General features: G+C 42.0%; 1 protein-coding gene across 1 annotated transcript in view; it reads right to left on the bottom strand.

The window, feature by feature from the left end:
* Nucleotides 1–2,167: 2,167 nt before the first annotated feature.
* The window catches only part of LOC134336908 (aurora kinase C-like), a 38,385-nt gene continuing 21,747 nt past the window's right edge, over nucleotides 2,168–18,805 (bottom strand). Inside the window, exons 5-8 of the mRNA XM_063031539.1 lie at nucleotides 12,859–12,997; nucleotides 7,128–7,276; nucleotides 5,668–5,842; nucleotides 2,168–2,758 (exon numbers count right to left, since the gene is read on the bottom strand). Coding sequence (XP_062887609.1) covers nucleotides 2,585–2,758; nucleotides 5,668–5,842; nucleotides 7,128–7,276; nucleotides 12,859–12,997 — 637 coding nt within the window. The 3' untranslated portion in view covers nucleotides 2,168–2,584. The remainder of the gene's footprint in view (nucleotides 2,759–5,667; nucleotides 5,843–7,127; nucleotides 7,277–12,858; nucleotides 12,998–18,805) is intronic.

The following is an 18,805-nucleotide window of genomic DNA, read 5'->3' as shown; positions in this document are numbered from 1 at the left end:
GATGACAAACAACAATAGACCTAGCACTGACTCTGTGGCACTTGATTAGTCAGACCTCCAGTCATCTATATCCGGGCATTCCTACCACTCTGTGGCTTCTCCCACAAAACCAATGTCAAGTCAAAGTTCATCTATTATCAAAGCATGAAAACATTTACAACCTTGAGATTCGTCGTTTTACAGGCAAATACACAATAGAACCCATTAAAATAAAAGACTGTCAAACAGCCAAAATGCAGAGAAAAGAGAAAGGAAAACAAAACGTGCCAACAATAAAAGTGAGCAAATGGCATTCAGAACAGAAGTTCACAAAAGTGAGTCCGTACTTTGATAGTTGCAAGCCACGCTCACAGTTCAGTGCAGAGACAGAAAACATAGAAAACCTACAGCACAATACAGGCCTTTAGAAATTACCTAGGGTTACCCATAGCCCTCTATTTTTCTAAGCTCCATGTACCCATCCAGGAGTCTCTTAAAAGACCCTATCGTATCTGCCTCCACTACTGCTGCTGGCAGCCCATTCCACACACTCACCACTCTGCATAAAGAAACTTACCCCTGACATCTCCTCTGTACCTATTCCCCAGCACCTTAAACCTGTGTCCTCTTGTGGCAACCATTTCAGCCCTGGGAAAAAGCCTCTGACTATCCACACGATCAATACTTCTCATCATCTTATACGCCTCTATCAGGTCAGCTCTCATCCTCCGTCACTCCAAGGAGAAAAGGCTGAGTTCACTCAACCAATCCAGGCAACATCCTTGTAAATCTCCTCTGCACCTTTTCTATGGTTTCCACATTATGGAAATGTCAATGATGGGGCAAGTGAAGTTATCGCCAATGGTGCAAGAGCCTGATGGTTGAGGGGTAAAAACTGTTCGTGAACTCCTGTACCTTCTTTCTGACAGCATCAGTGAGAGAAGAGCATGACCTGACTGGTGGGGATCCTTGATGGATGCAGATTTCCTGTGACAGTACTCTGTCTAGATGTGCTCAATGGTGCAGAGGACCTAACCTCTCATCGACTGGGCCGTACCCATTTGTAGGATTTTCCATTCGAGGTTGTGATGCTCTCCACCACACATCTATAGAGGTTTGTCAAAGTTTCAGATGGCATGCCAAGTCTTCACAAACTTCTCAGGAAGCAGAGGTGCTGCTGTACCATCTTCGTAATTGCACTTGCAGAAGGACAGATCCTCAAATGCCAACACTGAAGAATTTAAAATAGTCTGAGACTTGTAAATAAGTCTAGTCTGAGAGACTCACAAGAAGGTTGTCAAAGACAATGTAGGGGAAAAAGAATAAAATGGGATTACAGTAAATAGGGACATTTTGGTTGGTGTGAGCCCAGTAAGCTGATGGGCTAGCTTTACTACTTAAAACATGGGCTGGTCTATGATTTCCCCCACCATCATGATCAATGGGTTATTTTTGCAGGTGTATCACTTTTAGTTGCTCTGGCTGCAATGCTGCCCAGTCAGGATTACAACTGAGGGGTAACGCAGAGGTGAAGAGCTCAATTACCACACCTGCTGAGCTGTACTGATCCAAGGAATGTAGTTTGTGCAGGAGTCAATTGTTTTAGGTAAGGAACAACTCATGACAGAATCAATCATTCTGGCAGCTGGTGGATTACTGTCAAAAAGTTGTTGGCAACAAACAATTTTTTAATTTTGTGCTATTTAAGATTTCATTTAGTCCATGATCTCGGTGATTCTCTCCTCGTGTTACTAGTTTACCAGTTAAATTCTGCTCCTTAAATGAAGATTTGCACAAGTATGAGGAAGAAACCTCAACAATTTTAATCAATTTTTGAAAGAACATTTTTGAAATGCTTAAATGCATCGGGCTTCAGCCGAGGCTACCATGCACAGTAATTGAAGATTTAAATTGATAAGTTAGCTACAAACAAAACAAGATTAATGGACAGTTATACTCTGATGCATGGAACACCAATATCAATATAACCCAAACTGAGTGAAAATGGATGTCATGGGAGATGTGATTAAATGCTGTTTTATTAACCTGCAGCTCCTTGTATGGTTTAATGTGTAGAAATCCAACCACGAATGGGGGACCTTGGGGAAGAATGAGACGACAGATGGAACCAAATCCATTTTTCTAAACCATTACAGAAAATGTAGACAGCCACGTTTGGTTCTGTAAACAAGTTTTCAAAAACAGAAAGTTTAAGGATTCATCTGGTTTATTTGCAAATGAACAAAGTGAAACTTAAAAAAAAAATAGGATCTGCTTTTACATGACAGTAACAATTGCTTTGACTAGTTGTGAATTACTATGAAACAAGAGGCATATACAACTTTGTGGCTATAAACACTGCTTCTAATTTACACTGGTGTAATTGTTAGAACAAGCAGAAAACCTGATTTACTAACACGTGCCCAGATATTTGCTGACAAATGTGAACAGACCAGAGGACACAATTTAACAATGACAGAAGCATACAGAAAGACAGGTGCAGGAAGAGCTACTAAACAACTGAGTATATACTTTATATATTACACACCACAAATTCCACGTCTTAAGTACAAGTCAGCAATCCTCAGGACCCACGAAGTAGTCATTAATTCTCACTGTTTGCACACTTGGGTGGAAGGAGCCTTCGGGCATTAGATTTCACCCATGAATGTTCTATCACTTCCTTGAGGGGAAGTCTCAGTACTGGATTGTGGCGAAGTAATTGACTGATTAGACTTTTTGCACCTTCTGACATGCTGGAGGGAAACTGAACATCAACCTGTAAGTGTAAGCATTAGACATCTTCAGTTATTGTGCATAGGTAATTAAAAACTGAAACGTCAGAAACACTCAGCAAACAGGCAGCATCTGAGAAGAAAAGCTTAACTTTTCAGGTCAATGCCCCTTCATCAGAATAATTAACAGATGCTGCCTGATCTACAGAGCACCTATACATGTTGCAATAAGCAAACTGAAATACCAGCCTTGTCTAATTAATAACAAACTTAAGTGTTAGCTACAATCTCGACACTAATGGGTCAACAGGTTAGTTTGTCACTGCTCCAAATGTATTTCGAACTCTTGGAATGGTGGATCTATGCAATTCACTGCCATAGAGGGCTGTGGAGTCCAAGTCATAGGGTGCATTAAAGTAGAGATTGATAGGGGTCGATAACACTCGACTGGGTGTTTTTTATAGACCACCCATTAGTAACAGGGACATCGAGGAGCAGACAGCGAGAGAGATATTCTGGAAAGGAGTAATGATAACAAGGTTGTTGTGGTGGGAGATTTTAATTTCCCGAATATCGACTGGCATCTCCCTGGAGCGAGGGGTTTAGATGGGGTAGAGTTTGTTAGGTGTGTTCAGGAAGGTTTCTTGATACAAGAGGAGAGGCTGTACTTGATCTGGTATTGGGAAATGAACCCGGTCAGGTGTCAGGTCTCTCAGTGGGAGAGCATTTTGGAGATCACAATTCTATCTCCTTTACCATAGCATTGGAGAGGGATAGGAACAGACAAGTTAGGTAAATGTTTAATTGGGGTAAGGGGAAATATGAGGCCATCAGGCAGGAACTTGGAAGCATAAATTGGAAATAGATGTTCTTAGGGAAACGTACGGAAGAAATGTGGCAAATGTTCAGGGGATATTTGCGTGGGGGTTCTAAGTAGGTACATGCCAATGAGACAGGGAAAGGATGGTAGGATACAAGATCTGTGGTGTACAAAGGCTGCTGTAAATCTAGTCAAGAAGAGGTTATGAAAGGTTCAAAAGAAAAAAAACTAGCTATCATAAGAATCTAAAAGATTATAAGGCCAGCAGGAAGGAGCTTATGAATGAAATTAGGAGAGCCAGAAGGGGCCATGAGAAGGATTAAGGAAAACCCCAAGGCATTCTACAAGTATGTGAAGAGCAAGAGGATAAGACATGAGAGAATAGGACCAATCAAGTGTGACAGTGGAAAAGTGTGTATGGAACCGGAGGAGATAGCAGAGGTACTTAATGAGTACTTTGCTTCAGTATTCACTGCAGAAAAGGATCTTGGTGATTGTAGGGATGACTTGCAGTGGACTGAAAAGCTTGAGCATGTAGATATTAAGAAAGAGGATGTGCTGGAGCTTTTGGAAAGCATCAAGTTGGATAAGTCACCGGGACCGGACGGGATGTACCCCATGCTACTGTGGGAAGTGAGGGAGGAGATAGCTGAGCCTCTGGCAAGGATCTTTGCATCATCAATGAGGACAGGAGAGGTTCCGGAGGATTGGAGGGTTGTGGATGTTGTTCCCTTATTCAAGAAAGGGAGTAGGGATAGCCCAGAAAATACAGGCCAGTGAGTGGTTGGTAAGTTGATGGAAAAGGTCCTGAGAGGCAGGATTTATGAATATTTGGAGAGGCATATTATGATTTGGAATAGTCAGCATAGCTTTGTCAAAGGCAGGTCATGCCTTACGAGCCTGATTGAATTTTTTGAGGATGTGACTAAACACATTGATAAAGGTTGAGCCGTAGATGTAGTGTATATGGATTTTAGCAAGGCATTTGATAAGGTACCCCATGTAAGGCTTATTGAGAAAGTAAGGAGGGATGAGATCCAAGGCGACATTGCTTTGTGGATCTAGAACTGGCTTGACCCCAGAAGGCAAAGAGTGATTGTAGATGGGTCATATTCTGCATGGAGGCCAGTGACCAGTGGTGGGCCTCAGGGATGTGTTCTGGAACCCCTACTCTGTGCATTTTTTTTTAACTAAATGACCTGGATGAGGAAGTGCAGGGATGGGTTAGTAAGTTTGCTGATGACATAAAGGTTGGGTGTGTTGTGGATAGTGTGGAGGGCTGTCAGAGGTTACAACGGGACATTGACAGGATGCAAAACTGGGCTGAGAAGTGGCAGATGGAGTTCAACTCAGATAAGTGTGAAGTGGTTCATTTTGTTCGGTCAAATATGATGGCAGAATATAGTATTAACAGTAAGACTCTTGGCAGTGTGGAGGATCAGAGGGATCTTGGGGTCCGAGTCCATAGGACACTCAAAGCTGCTGCGCAGGTTGACTCTGTGGTTAAGAAAGCATACGATGCATTGGCCTTCATCAATCATGGGATTGAGTTTAGGAGCCGAGAGGTAATGTTGCAGCTATATAGGACCCTGGTCAGACCCCACTTGGAGTACTGCGCTCAATTCTAGTTGCCTCACTACAGGAAGGATGTGGAAACCATAGAAAGGGTGCAGAGGAGATTTACAAGGATGTTGCCTGGATTGGGGAGCATGCCTTATGAGAATAGGTTGAGTGAACTCGGCCTTTCCTCCTTGGAGCGACGGAGGACGAGACCTGATAGAGGTGTATAAGATAGAAAAATAGAGGGCTATGGATAAAATCTAGGTAGTTCTAAGGCAGGGACATGTTCGGCACAGCTTTGTGGGCTGAAGGGCCTGTATTGTGCTGTATATTTTCTATATTTCTTGATTGGTAAGGGGAATAAAGATTACAAGCAGAAGGCAGGAGAATGGGGTTTAAAAAAGGGAAAAAAAATTCTCATGTTTGTGAATAAAAATCACCTTGATTGAATGGTGGAGGAGACTCGATGGGCCCAGTGGCCTACTTCTGCTTCTACGTTGTGTGTAATGGATGTGGAAGCAGCCTGCAAGGCAGAGGATCAACTTCACAACAATTGTACGTTTAACTGCTCACCTTACAAATTTTCCTGTATGTCTCCTGGTGAGATCCAGATTCAAATGGAGGGTGACCTACAAGGAACTCATAGCACAGAATGCCCAGGGACCACAAGTCCACTCTCTCATCGTGCATCCGCCCTTCAACCATCTCTGGAGGTAGGTAATCCAAAGTCCCACAAAACGTCTTCCTTCTGAAGGGATTTAAGTTTGCAGTATAATGTTACACCAAGCTAAAACCAAACCCAGCAGTTTAAGTACATTAGTACAATTGCTATATGGTCTCAGGTTGGGGTTTGATTCCCACAGCTGTCTATAAGGAATTTGTATGTTCTCTCTGTGACCGTGTGGGCTTCCTCCCACATTCCAAAGATGTACAGGTTGGATTAGGGTTAGTAAATTGTGGCATCCCAGGTTGGCCCCTGCACAATTCCCACTGATTTGACAAAAAAAAATGACAATTCACTGCATGTACATCTGAAAAATAAAGCTAATCTTTAAATCTTCTCTCTACAAAGCCAATGTGCCCACAGTCATTTCACACTCCAGGTTCAACCCTGTTAAGAAACCACCTCTCACTTCAGGCTCAATAGCAGATCACAAAAGCATATTTAAAATTCCTGTCCACATGTCACTATTTACTTTTAATAGGTAGTGGGAGGAACAAGGTTTTAAAGCAAGCTAGTGAGGAGTTTGAGGGAAATTTGAGATGGGTACGGCATACTGAACAAAGTGTTAGATATTTTGCAATGTAAGAGAGAACAGAGTGGGTAGGATAGATTCAGGAAGGAATTGATCAGGAGAACAACAGGTTAATCTTTGGGATAAAGGTTACTGAAGCTCAAAAAGCACCAGGCTAACAGAGATATGGGCTACTGCACAAGGGAACCCAATACTGACAACGTTGTGGGCAAGCTATATTTTGCAGAGAGCAGGCCAGCCGTTAAATACTGGAAGCCAGTTTGGAGCACGTCAATGTAAAAGAAGATAACATGAAGCTGCTAAGAATATTGTAGCTGACAATCAGTGAGGGCTTGTTAGGTTTACATCTTCTATGAAAAATAAACCATTTCTATCTCCATAGCATGAAGCTGATGGTAAAACTTACTTCTGTATACAGGACAGCTGAGCCAAGCAGAAATTGAGAGCTATTTAGCAACAATAGTAATTAGCATTTGGAAGCCTAGGTTTGCTCCAACAATGAAAAATTCCTCACCGATGTGTCCACCAGGAGAAGACAATCTCCTCAGACAAGGAGTGAGTGGTGCTGCCGCCAAACCTAGTGGAATTTCACTTCGCCAGAAACCATTTTAAAGGACTTAAACTTACTATGTTAACCCGACTGCAGAGTTACTGGTCCCACCAGCCTCATTAATGCGCTTATACAGTATGAATTCTGGAACTCAGCAAACCCACAAAAGGAAATAACTTCGGGTTTATCATACTTTACAAAAAACTTCAGCAAGACATGCCACAAACCTTGATGAAGGAGCATGCACAGACCAACCAAAATCAGCTATTTTCAGTTCCCCTCGAAGGCCTACGAGCAGATTCTCTGGTTTGATGTCTCTGTGAATGACCTTCTTTAAATGACAATATTGCAATGCATCTGCCAGCTCCAAAATGTACTGCAATATTAAAAGAAACAGTCAGTATTACTCTACTCACCGCCCTCTGAAAGTGACAGAGTTAGGAACAGTAGGAATTCTGCAGATGCTGGAATTTCAAGCAACACACAGAAAAGTTGCTGGTGAACGCAGCAGGCCAGGCAGCATCTATAGGAAGAGGTGCAGTCGACGTTTCAGGCCGAGACCCTTCGTCAGGACTAACTGAAGGAAGAGTTAGTAAGAGATTTGAAAGTTGGAGGGGGAGGGGGAGATCCAAAATGATAGGAGAAGACAGGAGGGGGAGGGATGGAGCCAAGAGCTGGACAGGCGATAGGCAAAAGGGGATACGAGAGGATCATGGGACAGGAGGTCCAGGAAGAAAGATGGGGGAGGGGGGACCCAGAGGATGGGCAAGGGGTATATTCAGAGGGACAGAGGGAGAAAAAGGAGAGTGAGAGAAAGAATGTGTGTATAAAAATAAGTAACAGATGGGGTACGAGGGGGAGGTGGGGCATTAGCGGAAGTTAGAGAAGTCAATGTTCATGCCATCAGGTTGGAGGCTACCCAGACGGAATATAAGGTGTTGTTCCTCCAACCTGAGTGTGGCTTCATCTTTACAGTAGAGGAGGCCGTGGATAGACATGTCAGAATGGGAATGGGATGTGGAATTAAAATGTGTGGCCACTAGGAGATCCTGCTTTCTCTGGCGGACAGACCGTAGGTGTTCAGCAAAGCGGTCTCCCAGTCTGCGTCGGGTCTCGCCAATATATAAAAGGCCACATCAGGAGCACCGGACGCAGTATATCATCCCAGCCGACTCACAGGTGAAGTGTTGCCTCACCTGGAAGGACTGTTTGGGGCCCTGAATGGTGGTAAGGGAGGAAGTGTAAGGGCATGTGTAGCACTTGTTCCGCTTACACGGATAAGTGCCAGGAGGGAGATCAGTGGGGAGGGATGGGGGGGACGAATGGACAAGGGAGTTGCATAGGGAGCAATCCCTGCAGAATGCAGAGAGAGGCGGGGAGGGAAAGATGTGCTTAGTGGTGGGATCCCGTTGGAGGTGGCGGAAGTTACGGAGAATAATATGTTGGACCTGGAGGCTGGTGGGGTGGTAGGTGAGGACCAGGGGAACCCTATTCCTAGTGGGATGGCGGGAGGCTGGAGTGACAGCAGATGTACGTGAAATGGGGGAGATGCGTTTAAGAGCAGAGTTGATAGTGGAGGAAGGGAAGCCCCTTTCTTTAAAAAAGGAAGACATCTCCCTCGTCCTAGAATGAAAAGCCTCATCCTGAGAGTAGATGTGGCGGAGCGGAGGAATTGCGAGAAGGGGATGGCGTTTTTGCAAGAGACAGGGTGAGAAGAGGAATAGTCCAGATAGCTGTGAGAGTCAGTAGACATCAGTGGATAAGCTGTCTCCAGAGACAGAGACAGAAAGATCTAGAAAGGGGAGGGAGGTGTCGGAAATGGACCAGGTAAACTTGAGGGCAGGGTGAAAGTTGGAAGCAAAGTTAATAAAGTCAATGAGTTCTGCATGCGTGCAGGAAGCAGCGCCAATGCAGCTGTCGATGTAGCGAAGGAAAAGTGGTGAACAGATACCAGAGAACATAGAACATAGTTCATAGAACATAGAGAGTTAGGAACAGGTCAGGTGACCATCATATAGGAAATAATCTTCGCAAGTTTATTGGTGATCAAAGGCAGTGTTCTGTACAAAGGAAGTATGAAGGTATAAGAGTATAAAAGCAGCGTTTGGAGAGTCTGAGGTATACATTGTGGACATGGAGGATGACAACGCACATGGTGTCAAGACCGACAGTTCCTCACTCTAAGCTTGTTCCACGTGGTCACAAGCTTTACTGATCCATCTGCCAGCTAGAATTTCCTTTTTATTTTTTTCTTAATTTTATTTTTATTTGGATAAGGAGTTCACAATTATCATGTACTTTTTTCACACATATAACCTTTTCCATTTTTTTATATGTATAAAACTACAATTATTTATACATTCTTAAGTACACATTGAGATGATATAAAAGGAAAATAAACATTTAAATAGATAGTTATGTACTGTGGTAAATCTAACCTATTAGGCTAAGTAATGAAATTAGTTGTTAAGAAAAATGGTAATAATAGTTTCCATACAACCCTTCTGGACCATTTCCACTGGTCCAAAATGTTGCATACAAGCCTATATACCAACCATTGTAGGTGTTTATATCCCAATTTGTTCGTGCTTGTTCCTGCCCGCAGACATAATTATCCAATCCCTATGTACTTATTTACTTAATTTTTTCATTTTTTTTTATCATCCCTTTCCCAAATCTTTCCCTTTACTTGTGTTAATTCTCTATTTTCCAAAAAAAAACAAACATTTAGACTAGGGGTGCTTACGTTAGCAATATTACTGTGTTGATGAGAAGAGCAATATAAATCATTAGGAGAGTTTGCTCGCATTGGGGTTATATATTCAATCCATTTATTCCAGATTTGATAAAATGTTTCTTTTTGAGTTCTCAGGGAGTAAGTCAACTTTTCCATTTTAAATATTTCCAAGATAATTTCGTACCAATCTTCTAATGTAGGTGGTATTGGATTTAGCCATTTTCTAGTGATTGATTTCTTATTTGCCGCTAAGAGGGCCTGCAGCAACTTTATATTTTCCTTCTGTTCAAGGAACAATACATGCCCCAAATAGAGCATCTCAAAGTTCAGAGGTATCTGGGACCTAAGTACCTTAACTAATGTTCTATGAATACCTTCCCAAAATAGACTTAATTTAGGGCAATCCCAGAAAATATGAAAATGATTTGCCTCCTTGGAGCCGCACCTTCTCCAACACATCACATTTGTATCTTTATATTTTTCCTGATATGGGGTCTTGAAGTATCTTATAATGTTTTTCCAACAATGTTCTCTCCAAGTCAAAGAATTAGTCGAGGACCATTGAAAGCTGCAGATTTTCCCCCAAGCCTCCTCTGAAAGTACCAACCCTGCTTCTTTCTCCCACTTCTCTTTAATATACAGTGTATTTACATTTTTAGCATGGGAGAGTGCATTATATAGGCGAGAAACTGATTTACTAGGTATTGAACTGCAAGCCGAATTCAGAATCTTGAAAAATTCTAATTCTACTGTTGATAGGTCTGTATATCTACAACTCTGTTAACATAGTTTCGTATTTGAAGGTACCTAAAAAAGTCATTATGTTCTAGACCATGTTTGTCCTGCAGGATTTGGAAACTTTGTAATACTCTTTTATCTATAAATGAGAGGTAGGTTGTAAGACCTTTCTTTATCCATAGCTCAAATCTTTTATCTCCTCTGTTGGGAAGGAATTCGGTATCATATGCACACCATCTAAAGAGTTTTAACATGTTATTAATTCCACATGAATTAACCACCTTCTGCCATACTTTTAATGTAAGATTTATCCAAGCATTATTAAATTTTTCCAACTTGGCCATCAATCCTTTGTCAGCTATTGAGGCCTGAAGAGGAAAACTGTCAACTAATCCAAATTCTATTTCCTTCCATCAAGCCTTATATTCCCTATTACACCAATATAACAGAGGGGTTATCTGTGAGGCATAAAAATAATTTCTTAGGCAAGGAAGAACCATACCTCCTCCTTCCTTCCCTAACTGTAAGGTGTTATATCGAATTCTAGGTTTCCTTCCTTGCCAAATGAAGCGGGAAATCCATTTGTCCCATTCCCTGAATTGATTATCATCCACCTCCACTGGTAAAGTACGGAAAAGATATAATAACCGAGGAAGAATATTCATTTTTATAGTATTTATCCTTGAATTTAAACTTAAAAAGGGGATAAGATTCCATCTATGCATATCTGCTTTTATCTCTGAGACTAATGGCCCATAATTTACCTGTGACAGTGTTGAAAGATCCTTCGGCAGGGTTATTCCTAAATATTTTAATGATTTAGCTTCCCACTTAAGATCGTATGTATCCTGCAATTTTTTGGATGGTGTATAATTTAGGGACATAACCTGCGTTTTCTTTACATTTATTTTATAACCTGATATTTTCCCAAAGTCATCCAACAGTGTAAACAATCCTATAAATGATTTTTCTGGTTCACTCAGATAGACCAAAACATCATCTGCGAATAACGCCACTTTCTGTTCAATCCCTGCCACCTTGATACCTTTTACGATTTCGCTCTGTCTTATTAGTTGGGCAAGTGGTTCAATATATAGCGCAAAAAGGAGAGGAGAAATTGGGCATCCCTGTCTAGTGCCTCTCTCTAAAATGAAGGAGTCAGAGAGGTCCCCATTTATCTTAATTCGGGCTGTAGGGCTGTCATATAGAGTCTGAATTACTTTAATAAACCTTTCTTGAAAGCCGAATCTTCCTAACACTCTGTATAGGAATGCCCAACTAACCGAATCAAAAGCTTTCTCAGCGTCCAATCCTACTACCATTGTCTCTGTCTCGTTCTTATTAACCTGTTCTAATATGTGCAGAGTTCTCCTTATGTTGTCCTGTGTTTGTCTTTGTTGAATAAATCCAGTCTGGTCTAAATGGATTAGGCCAGGTAAAAGCTTTTCCAATCTGCGCGCTAATATAGATGTAAATAGTTTGTAATCTAAATTAAGAACACTAATTGGCTGATAATTGCCACATTCTAGTTTATCTTTACCCTCTTTAGGAATAACTGAAATAATCGCTTCTCTCCAGGAAGGTGGAGTTTCTCCTCTCTGCAAGATCCAATTAAAGGTGTTAAGTAGTAATGGGGCTAACTGTGTCTTCAGGGACTTGTACCACTCTGAGGTAAACCCATCAGAACCCGGGGACTTTCTAGCCTTTAACCTAGAGATGGCCACGTTCAGTTCTTTGACAGTTACTGGTTCTAATAAACTTGCATTTTGTAAATCTGTAAGTTTAGGTAGATCTAAAAAATTCAATACACTGTCTATATAGGGCTCATTGGGGGCACGGGGTTGGGAGTACAGCTCTCGATAATATGTTTCAAAACTCTCTTGAATTTTCCCTATTGTACTCTCCACAAGCTTTGTCTTTGGATTCTTTATTTTATGAATTGTATTGTCTGCTTGTTGTTTTCGTAATTTATATGCTAATAATCTAGCTGATTTACCTCCTACTTCATAATTCTTTTGTCTCAGGTAAAGAAAATTTGCCAGCTAGAATTTCCAAGTACAGGTCGACCCTCACTAATCCAGCACTGCTGGGACCTGAGGAGTGCCGGATTAATGAAAATGCTGAATTATTGAAGGATCACATTAAGCATAATCAGTGCCGGATTATCGATGGAACCGGATTACAGGTAGTCGGATTAGTGAAGGTCGACCTGTACTGCCTGGCACAATACACATTTAATTAACTTAATGTTAAAAGTCTTAAATTTCAACATTCCTATGTTATGTGAATTAATACTTCACCAAAAAATAAACAGCTTAAAGTTCATTGGAATGAAATCACTAACAAGGGATTTAAATTATATTTTAAAGGATGAATTTTAGCTATTTCAGCAGTTCAAACCAGTTTAATTCCACTACTATTGCTTAATTAGACCCCCAAAAAAGCCAATTAGCAGTGAGCAGTTTTTGTGGATTCTCACTTACAGTGGCACTCCTTTCTTCAGTGAAGCAGCCACACTTCTGCAGCTGTTTGTACAATTCTCCTCCAGGAGCATATTCTAACATGAGGTAAATTCTTGTACGGTCAAAGAAATAATTGTAGAGCCTCAAGATATTTGGATGCCTGAAATGAAAGAAAAGTGCATTACATTGGATAAAATGGAAATTTTAGATTGGGAACATTGGGAAAATCAAGTTGTTCTGGATTCCAAGAGAAGGAATTTTAAAATGTCTATGAGATAGCTTTTCAGAACAGCTTGCAGTTGAACCCACTTGAGGAAAGGCAATTCTGGATTGCGTGTTGTATAATGAACCAGATTTGATTAGGGAGCTTAAGATAGAGAAACCCTTCGGAGACAGTGACTACAATATAGAAATCACCTGCAATTTGAGATACAGAGTAGCTAAAATCAGTTATATCTTGGCAATTGTAGGGATGACTTGCAGCAGACTGAAAAGCTTGAGTATGTAGATATTAAGGAAGATGATGTGCTGGAGCTTTTGGAAAGCATCAAGTTGGATAAGTCACAAACACAAGGAAATCTGCAGATGCTGGAATTTCAAGCAATACACATAAAAATTGCTGGTGAACGCAACAGGCCAGGCAGCATCTATAGGAAGAGGTACAGTCGATGTTTCGGGCTGAGACCCTTCGTCAGGGGTCTACTTCCTCAGAAATACTTGTCTCTCCACCCATCTTCATATTGTCTGCTAACTTTGCAACAAAGCCATCAATTGCATCATCCAAATCATTGACATACAATGTAAAAAGAACATGTCCCAACACCCCCCCCCCCCAGAACACCATTAGTCACTGGCAGCCAACCAGAAAAGGCTTCCTTTATTCCCACTCTGCCTCCTGCCAAGCTGGAATCTTTCCTGTAATACCATAAGCTTGTAGCTTGTTAAACAGTCTCAAGTGAGGCACCTTGTTGAAGGCCTTCTGAACATTCAAGTACACAACATCAACTGATTCTCCTTTGTCTATTCTGCTTGTTATTTCTTCAAAGAATTCCAACAGATTTGTCAGGCAAGACTTCCCCTTGAGGAAATTATTTTATCATGTGTCTCCAAGTACCCTGAGACCTGATCCTTTATAATTGACTCCAACATCTTCCCAACCAACGAGGTCAGACTAATTGGCCTATTGTTTCCTTTATTCTGTCTCTCTCCCTTCTTGAAGAGTGGAGTAACATTTACAATTTTCCAGTCTTCTGGAACCATTCCAAAATCTAGTGATTCTTTAAAGATCGTTACTAACGCCTCCACAATCTTCTCAGCCACCTCTTTCAGAAGCACGAGTTGTATACCATCTGGTCCAGGTGACTTTTCTACCTTCAGACCTTCCAGTGTCCCAAATACCTTTTCTCTAGATATGGTAACTTCATACACTTCATGACTCCCGACACCTGGAACTTCCACTATATTGCTTGTGTCTTCCACAGTGAAGACTGACACTAAATACTTAATCAAAACCTTCTATAGATGTACCGTGGAGAGCATTCTGACAGGCTGCATCACTGTCTGGTATGGAGGGGCTACTGCACAGGACCGAAAGAAGCTGCAGAGGGTTGTAAATCCAGTCAGCTCCATCTTGGGTACTAGCCTATAAAGTACCCAGGACATCTTCAAGGAGCGGTGTCTCAGAAAGGCAGCATCGATTATTTAGGATCTCCAGCACTCAGGGCACGCCTTTTCTCACTGTTACCATCAGGTAGGAGGTACAGAAGCCTGAAGGCACACACTCAGCGATTCAGGAACAGCTTCTTCCCCTCTGCCATCCAATTCCTAAATGGACATTGAACCTGTGAACACTACCTCATTTTTAAAATATATTTCTGTTTTTTGCACAATTTAATCTATTCGATATACATATACTGTAATTGATTTATTATTTTTTTTCTACTTATATATTATGAATTCCATTGAACTGCTGCTGTTATGTTAAATTTCACGACACATGCCGGTGATCATAAACCCCATTCTGATTCAGCTCACCCCCCATTACTACCTCTCCAGCATAGTTTTCTAGTGATCTGATATTCACTCTCATCTCTTTTAGACTTCATGTATCTGAAGAAACTTTGGGTATCCTTTAATATTATTGGCTAACTTACTTTCATATTCCTTCTTTACCTTCTTAATGATTTCCAGGGCACCTAGGGGGGTGGGAATCAAATTAAAGCGGCTAGGTGTGAGGAGGTTAGTTCACAACAGAGGGATGGGAACCAGTGCAGAGAGACAGAGGGGTGTAAAGTGAGCGTAGAAGCAAAAAGTACAAAGGGGAAAAGTAAAAGTGGCAGGCCGACAAATCCAGGGCAAGCATTAAAAAGGGCTAAGAGAGTTGTAAAAGAGTGCCTGAAGGCTTTATGTGTCAATGCAAGGAGCATTCGTAATAAGGTGGATGAATTGAAAGTGCAGATTGTTATTAATGATTATGATATAGTTGGGATCACAGAGACATGGCTCCAGGGTGACCAGGGATGGGAGCTCAACGTTCAGGGATATTCAATATTCAGGAGGGATAGACACGAAGGAAGGGGAGGTGGGGTGGCGTTGCTGGTTAAAAAAGAGATTAACGCAATAGAAAGGAAGGACATAAGCCGGGAAGATGTGGAATCGATATGGGTAGAGCTGCGTAACACTAAGGGGCAGAAGACGCTGGTGGGAGTTGTGTACAGGCCACCTAACAGTAGTAGTGAGGTCGGAGATGGTATTAAACAGGAAATTAGAAATGTGTGCAATAAAGGAACAGCAGTTATAATGGGTGACTTCAATCTACATGTAGACTGGGTGAACCAAATTGGTAAAGGTGCTGAGGAAGAGGATTTCTTGGAATGTATGCGGGATGGTTTTTTGAACCAACATGTCGAGGAACCGACTAGAGAGCAGGCTATTCTGGACTGGGTTTTGAGCAATGAGGAAGGGTTAATTAGCGATCTTGTCGTGAGAGGCCCCTTGGGTAAGAGTGACCATAATATGGTGGAATTCTTCATTAACATGGAGAGTGACGTAGTTAATTCAGAAACAAAGGTTCTGAACTTAAAGAGGGGTAACTTTGAAGGTATGAGACATGAATTAGCTAAGATAGACTGGCAAATGACACTTCAAGGATTGACGGTGGATATGCAATGGCAGGCATTTAAAGGTTGCATGGATGAACTACAACAATTGTTCATCCCAGTTTGGCAAAAGAATAAATCAAGGAAGGTAGTGCACCCGTGGCTGACAAGAGAAATTAGGGATAGTATCAATTCCAAAGAAGTAGCATACAAATTAGCCAGAGAAAGTGGCTCACCTGAGGACTGGGAGAAATTCAGAGTTCAGCAGAGGAGGACAAAGGGCTTAATTAGGAAGGGGAAAAAAGATTATGAGAGAAAACTGGCAGAGAACATAAAAACGGACTGTAAAAGCTTTTATAGATATGTAAAAAGGAAAAGACTGATAAAGACAAATGTAGGTCCCCTGCAAACAGAAACAGGTGAATTGATTATGGGGAGCAAGGACATGGCAGACCAATTGAATAATTACTTTGGTTCTGTCTTCACTAAGGAGGACATAAATAATCTTCCAGAAATAGTAAGGGACAGAGGGTCCAGTGAGATGGAGGAACTGAGCGAAATACATGTTAGTAGGGAAGTGGTGTTAGGTAAATTGAAGGGATTGAAGGCAGATAAATCCCCAGGGCCAGATGGTCTGCATCCCAGAGTGCTTAAGGAAGTGGCCCAAGAAATAGTGGATGCATTAGTGATAATTTTTCAAAACTCGTTAGATTCTGGACTAGTTCCTGAGGATTGGAGGGTGGCTAATGTAACCCCACTTTTTAAAAAAGGAGGGAGAGAGAAACCGGGGAATTATAGGCCGGTTAGCCTAACGTCGGTGGTGGGGAAACTGCTGGAGTCAGTTATCAAGGATGTGATAACAGCACATTTGGAAAGCGGTGAAATGATCGGACAAAGTCAGCATGGATTTGTGAAAGGAAAATCATGTCTGACGAATCTCATAGAATTTTTTGAGGATGTAACTAGTAGAGTGGATAGGGGAGAACCAGTGGATGTGGTATATTTGGATTTTCAAAAGGCTTTTGACAAGGTCCCACATAGGAGATTAGTGTGCAAACTTAAAGCACACGGTATTGGGGGTAAGGTATTGGTGTGGGTGGAGAATTGGTTAGCAGACAGGAAGCAAAGAGTGGGAATAAACGGGACCTTTTCAGAATGGCAGGCGGTGACTAGTGGGGTACCGCAAGGCTCAGTGCTGGGACCCCAGTTGTTTACAATATATATTAATGACCTGGAAGAGGGAATTAAATGCAGCATCTCCAAGTTTGCGGATGACACGAAGCTGGGTGGCAGTGTTAGCAGTGAGGAGGATGCTAAGAGGATGCAGGGTGACTTGGATAGGTTGGGTGAGTGGGCAAACTCATGGCAGATGCAATTTAATGTGGATAAATGTGAAGTTATCCACTTTGGTGGCAAAAATAGGAAAACAGATTATTATCTGAATGGTGGCCGATTAGGAAAAGGGGAGGTGCAACGAGACCTGGGTGTCATTATACACCAGTCATTGAAAGTGGGCATGCAGGTACAGCAGGCGGTGAAAAAGGCGAACGGTATGCTGGCATTTATAGCGAGAGGATTCGAGTACAGGAGCAGGGAGGTACTACTGCAGTTGTACAAGGCCTTGGTGAGACCACACCTGGAGTATTGTGTGCAGTTTTGGTCCCCTAATCTGAGGAAAGACATCTTTGCCATAGAGGGAGTACAAAGAAGGTTCACCAGATTGATTCCTGGGATGGCAGGTCTTTCATATGAAGAAAGACTGGATGAACTGGGCTTGTACTCGTTGGAATTTAGAAGATTGAGGGGGGATCTGATTGAAACGTATAAGATCCTAAAGGGATTGGACAGGCTAGATGCAGGAAGATTGTTCCCGATGTTGGGGAGGTCTAGAACGAGGGGTCACAGTTTGAGGATAGAGGGGAAGCCTTTTAGGACCGAGGTTAGGAAAAACTTCTTCACACAGAGAGTGGTGAATCTGTGGAATTCTCTGCCACAGCAAACTGTTGAGGCCAGTTCATTAGCTATGTTTAAAAGGAAGTTAGATATGGCCCTTGTGGCTACAGGGGTCAGGGGGTATGGAGGGAAGGCTGGGTTCTGAGTTGGATGATCAGCCATGATCATAATAAATGGCGGTGCAGGCTCGAAGGGCCGAATGGCCTACTCCTGCACCTATTTTCTATGTTTCTATGTTTCTATGACTCGAGTAGCAGCAGTACTCTCGGAATCAGAATTGGGTTTGTGATTACCGGCATGTGATGTGAAATTTGTTAACTTAGCAGCAGCAGTTAAATGCAATACATAATATAGAAGTAGAAAAATTTTTTTAAAAAATAACAAATTATGTATATTGAATAGATTAAAAAAAAACATGCAAGTATATTAAATAAAAAGTGAAGTAGCATCCAAAGATTCAATGTCCATTCAGGAATCCGATGGCAGACGGGAAGAAGCTGTTCCTGAATTGCTGAGTGTGCCTTCAGGCTTCTGTACCTCCTACCTGATGGTAACAGTGAGAAAAGGGCATGCCCCGGGTGCTGGAGGTCCTTAATAATGGACACTGCCTTTCTGAGACAACGCTCCCTAAAGATGTAAACAACAGAAATTCTGCAGATGCTGGAAATTCAAGCAACACGCATAAAAGTTGCTGGTGAACGCAGCAGGCCAGGCAGCATCTCTAGGAAGAGGTGCAGTCGACGTTTCAGGCCGAGACCCTTCGTCAGGACTAACTGAAGGAAGAGTGAGTAAGGGATTTGAAAGTGGGAGGGGGAGGGGGAGATCCAAAATGATAGGAGAAGACAGGAGGGGGAGGGATGGAGCCAAGGGCTGGACAGGTGATTGGCAAAAGGGATACGAGAGGATCACAGGACAGG

This window comes from Mobula hypostoma, chromosome 23 (assembly GCF_963921235.1).
Source record: "Mobula hypostoma chromosome 23, sMobHyp1.1, whole genome shotgun sequence".
Lineage (NCBI taxonomy): Eukaryota > Metazoa > Chordata > Chondrichthyes > Myliobatiformes > Myliobatidae > Mobula > Mobula hypostoma.
Note: the sequence above shows the minus strand (reverse complement) of the source record. Positions and strands in the feature narration are given on the sequence as shown.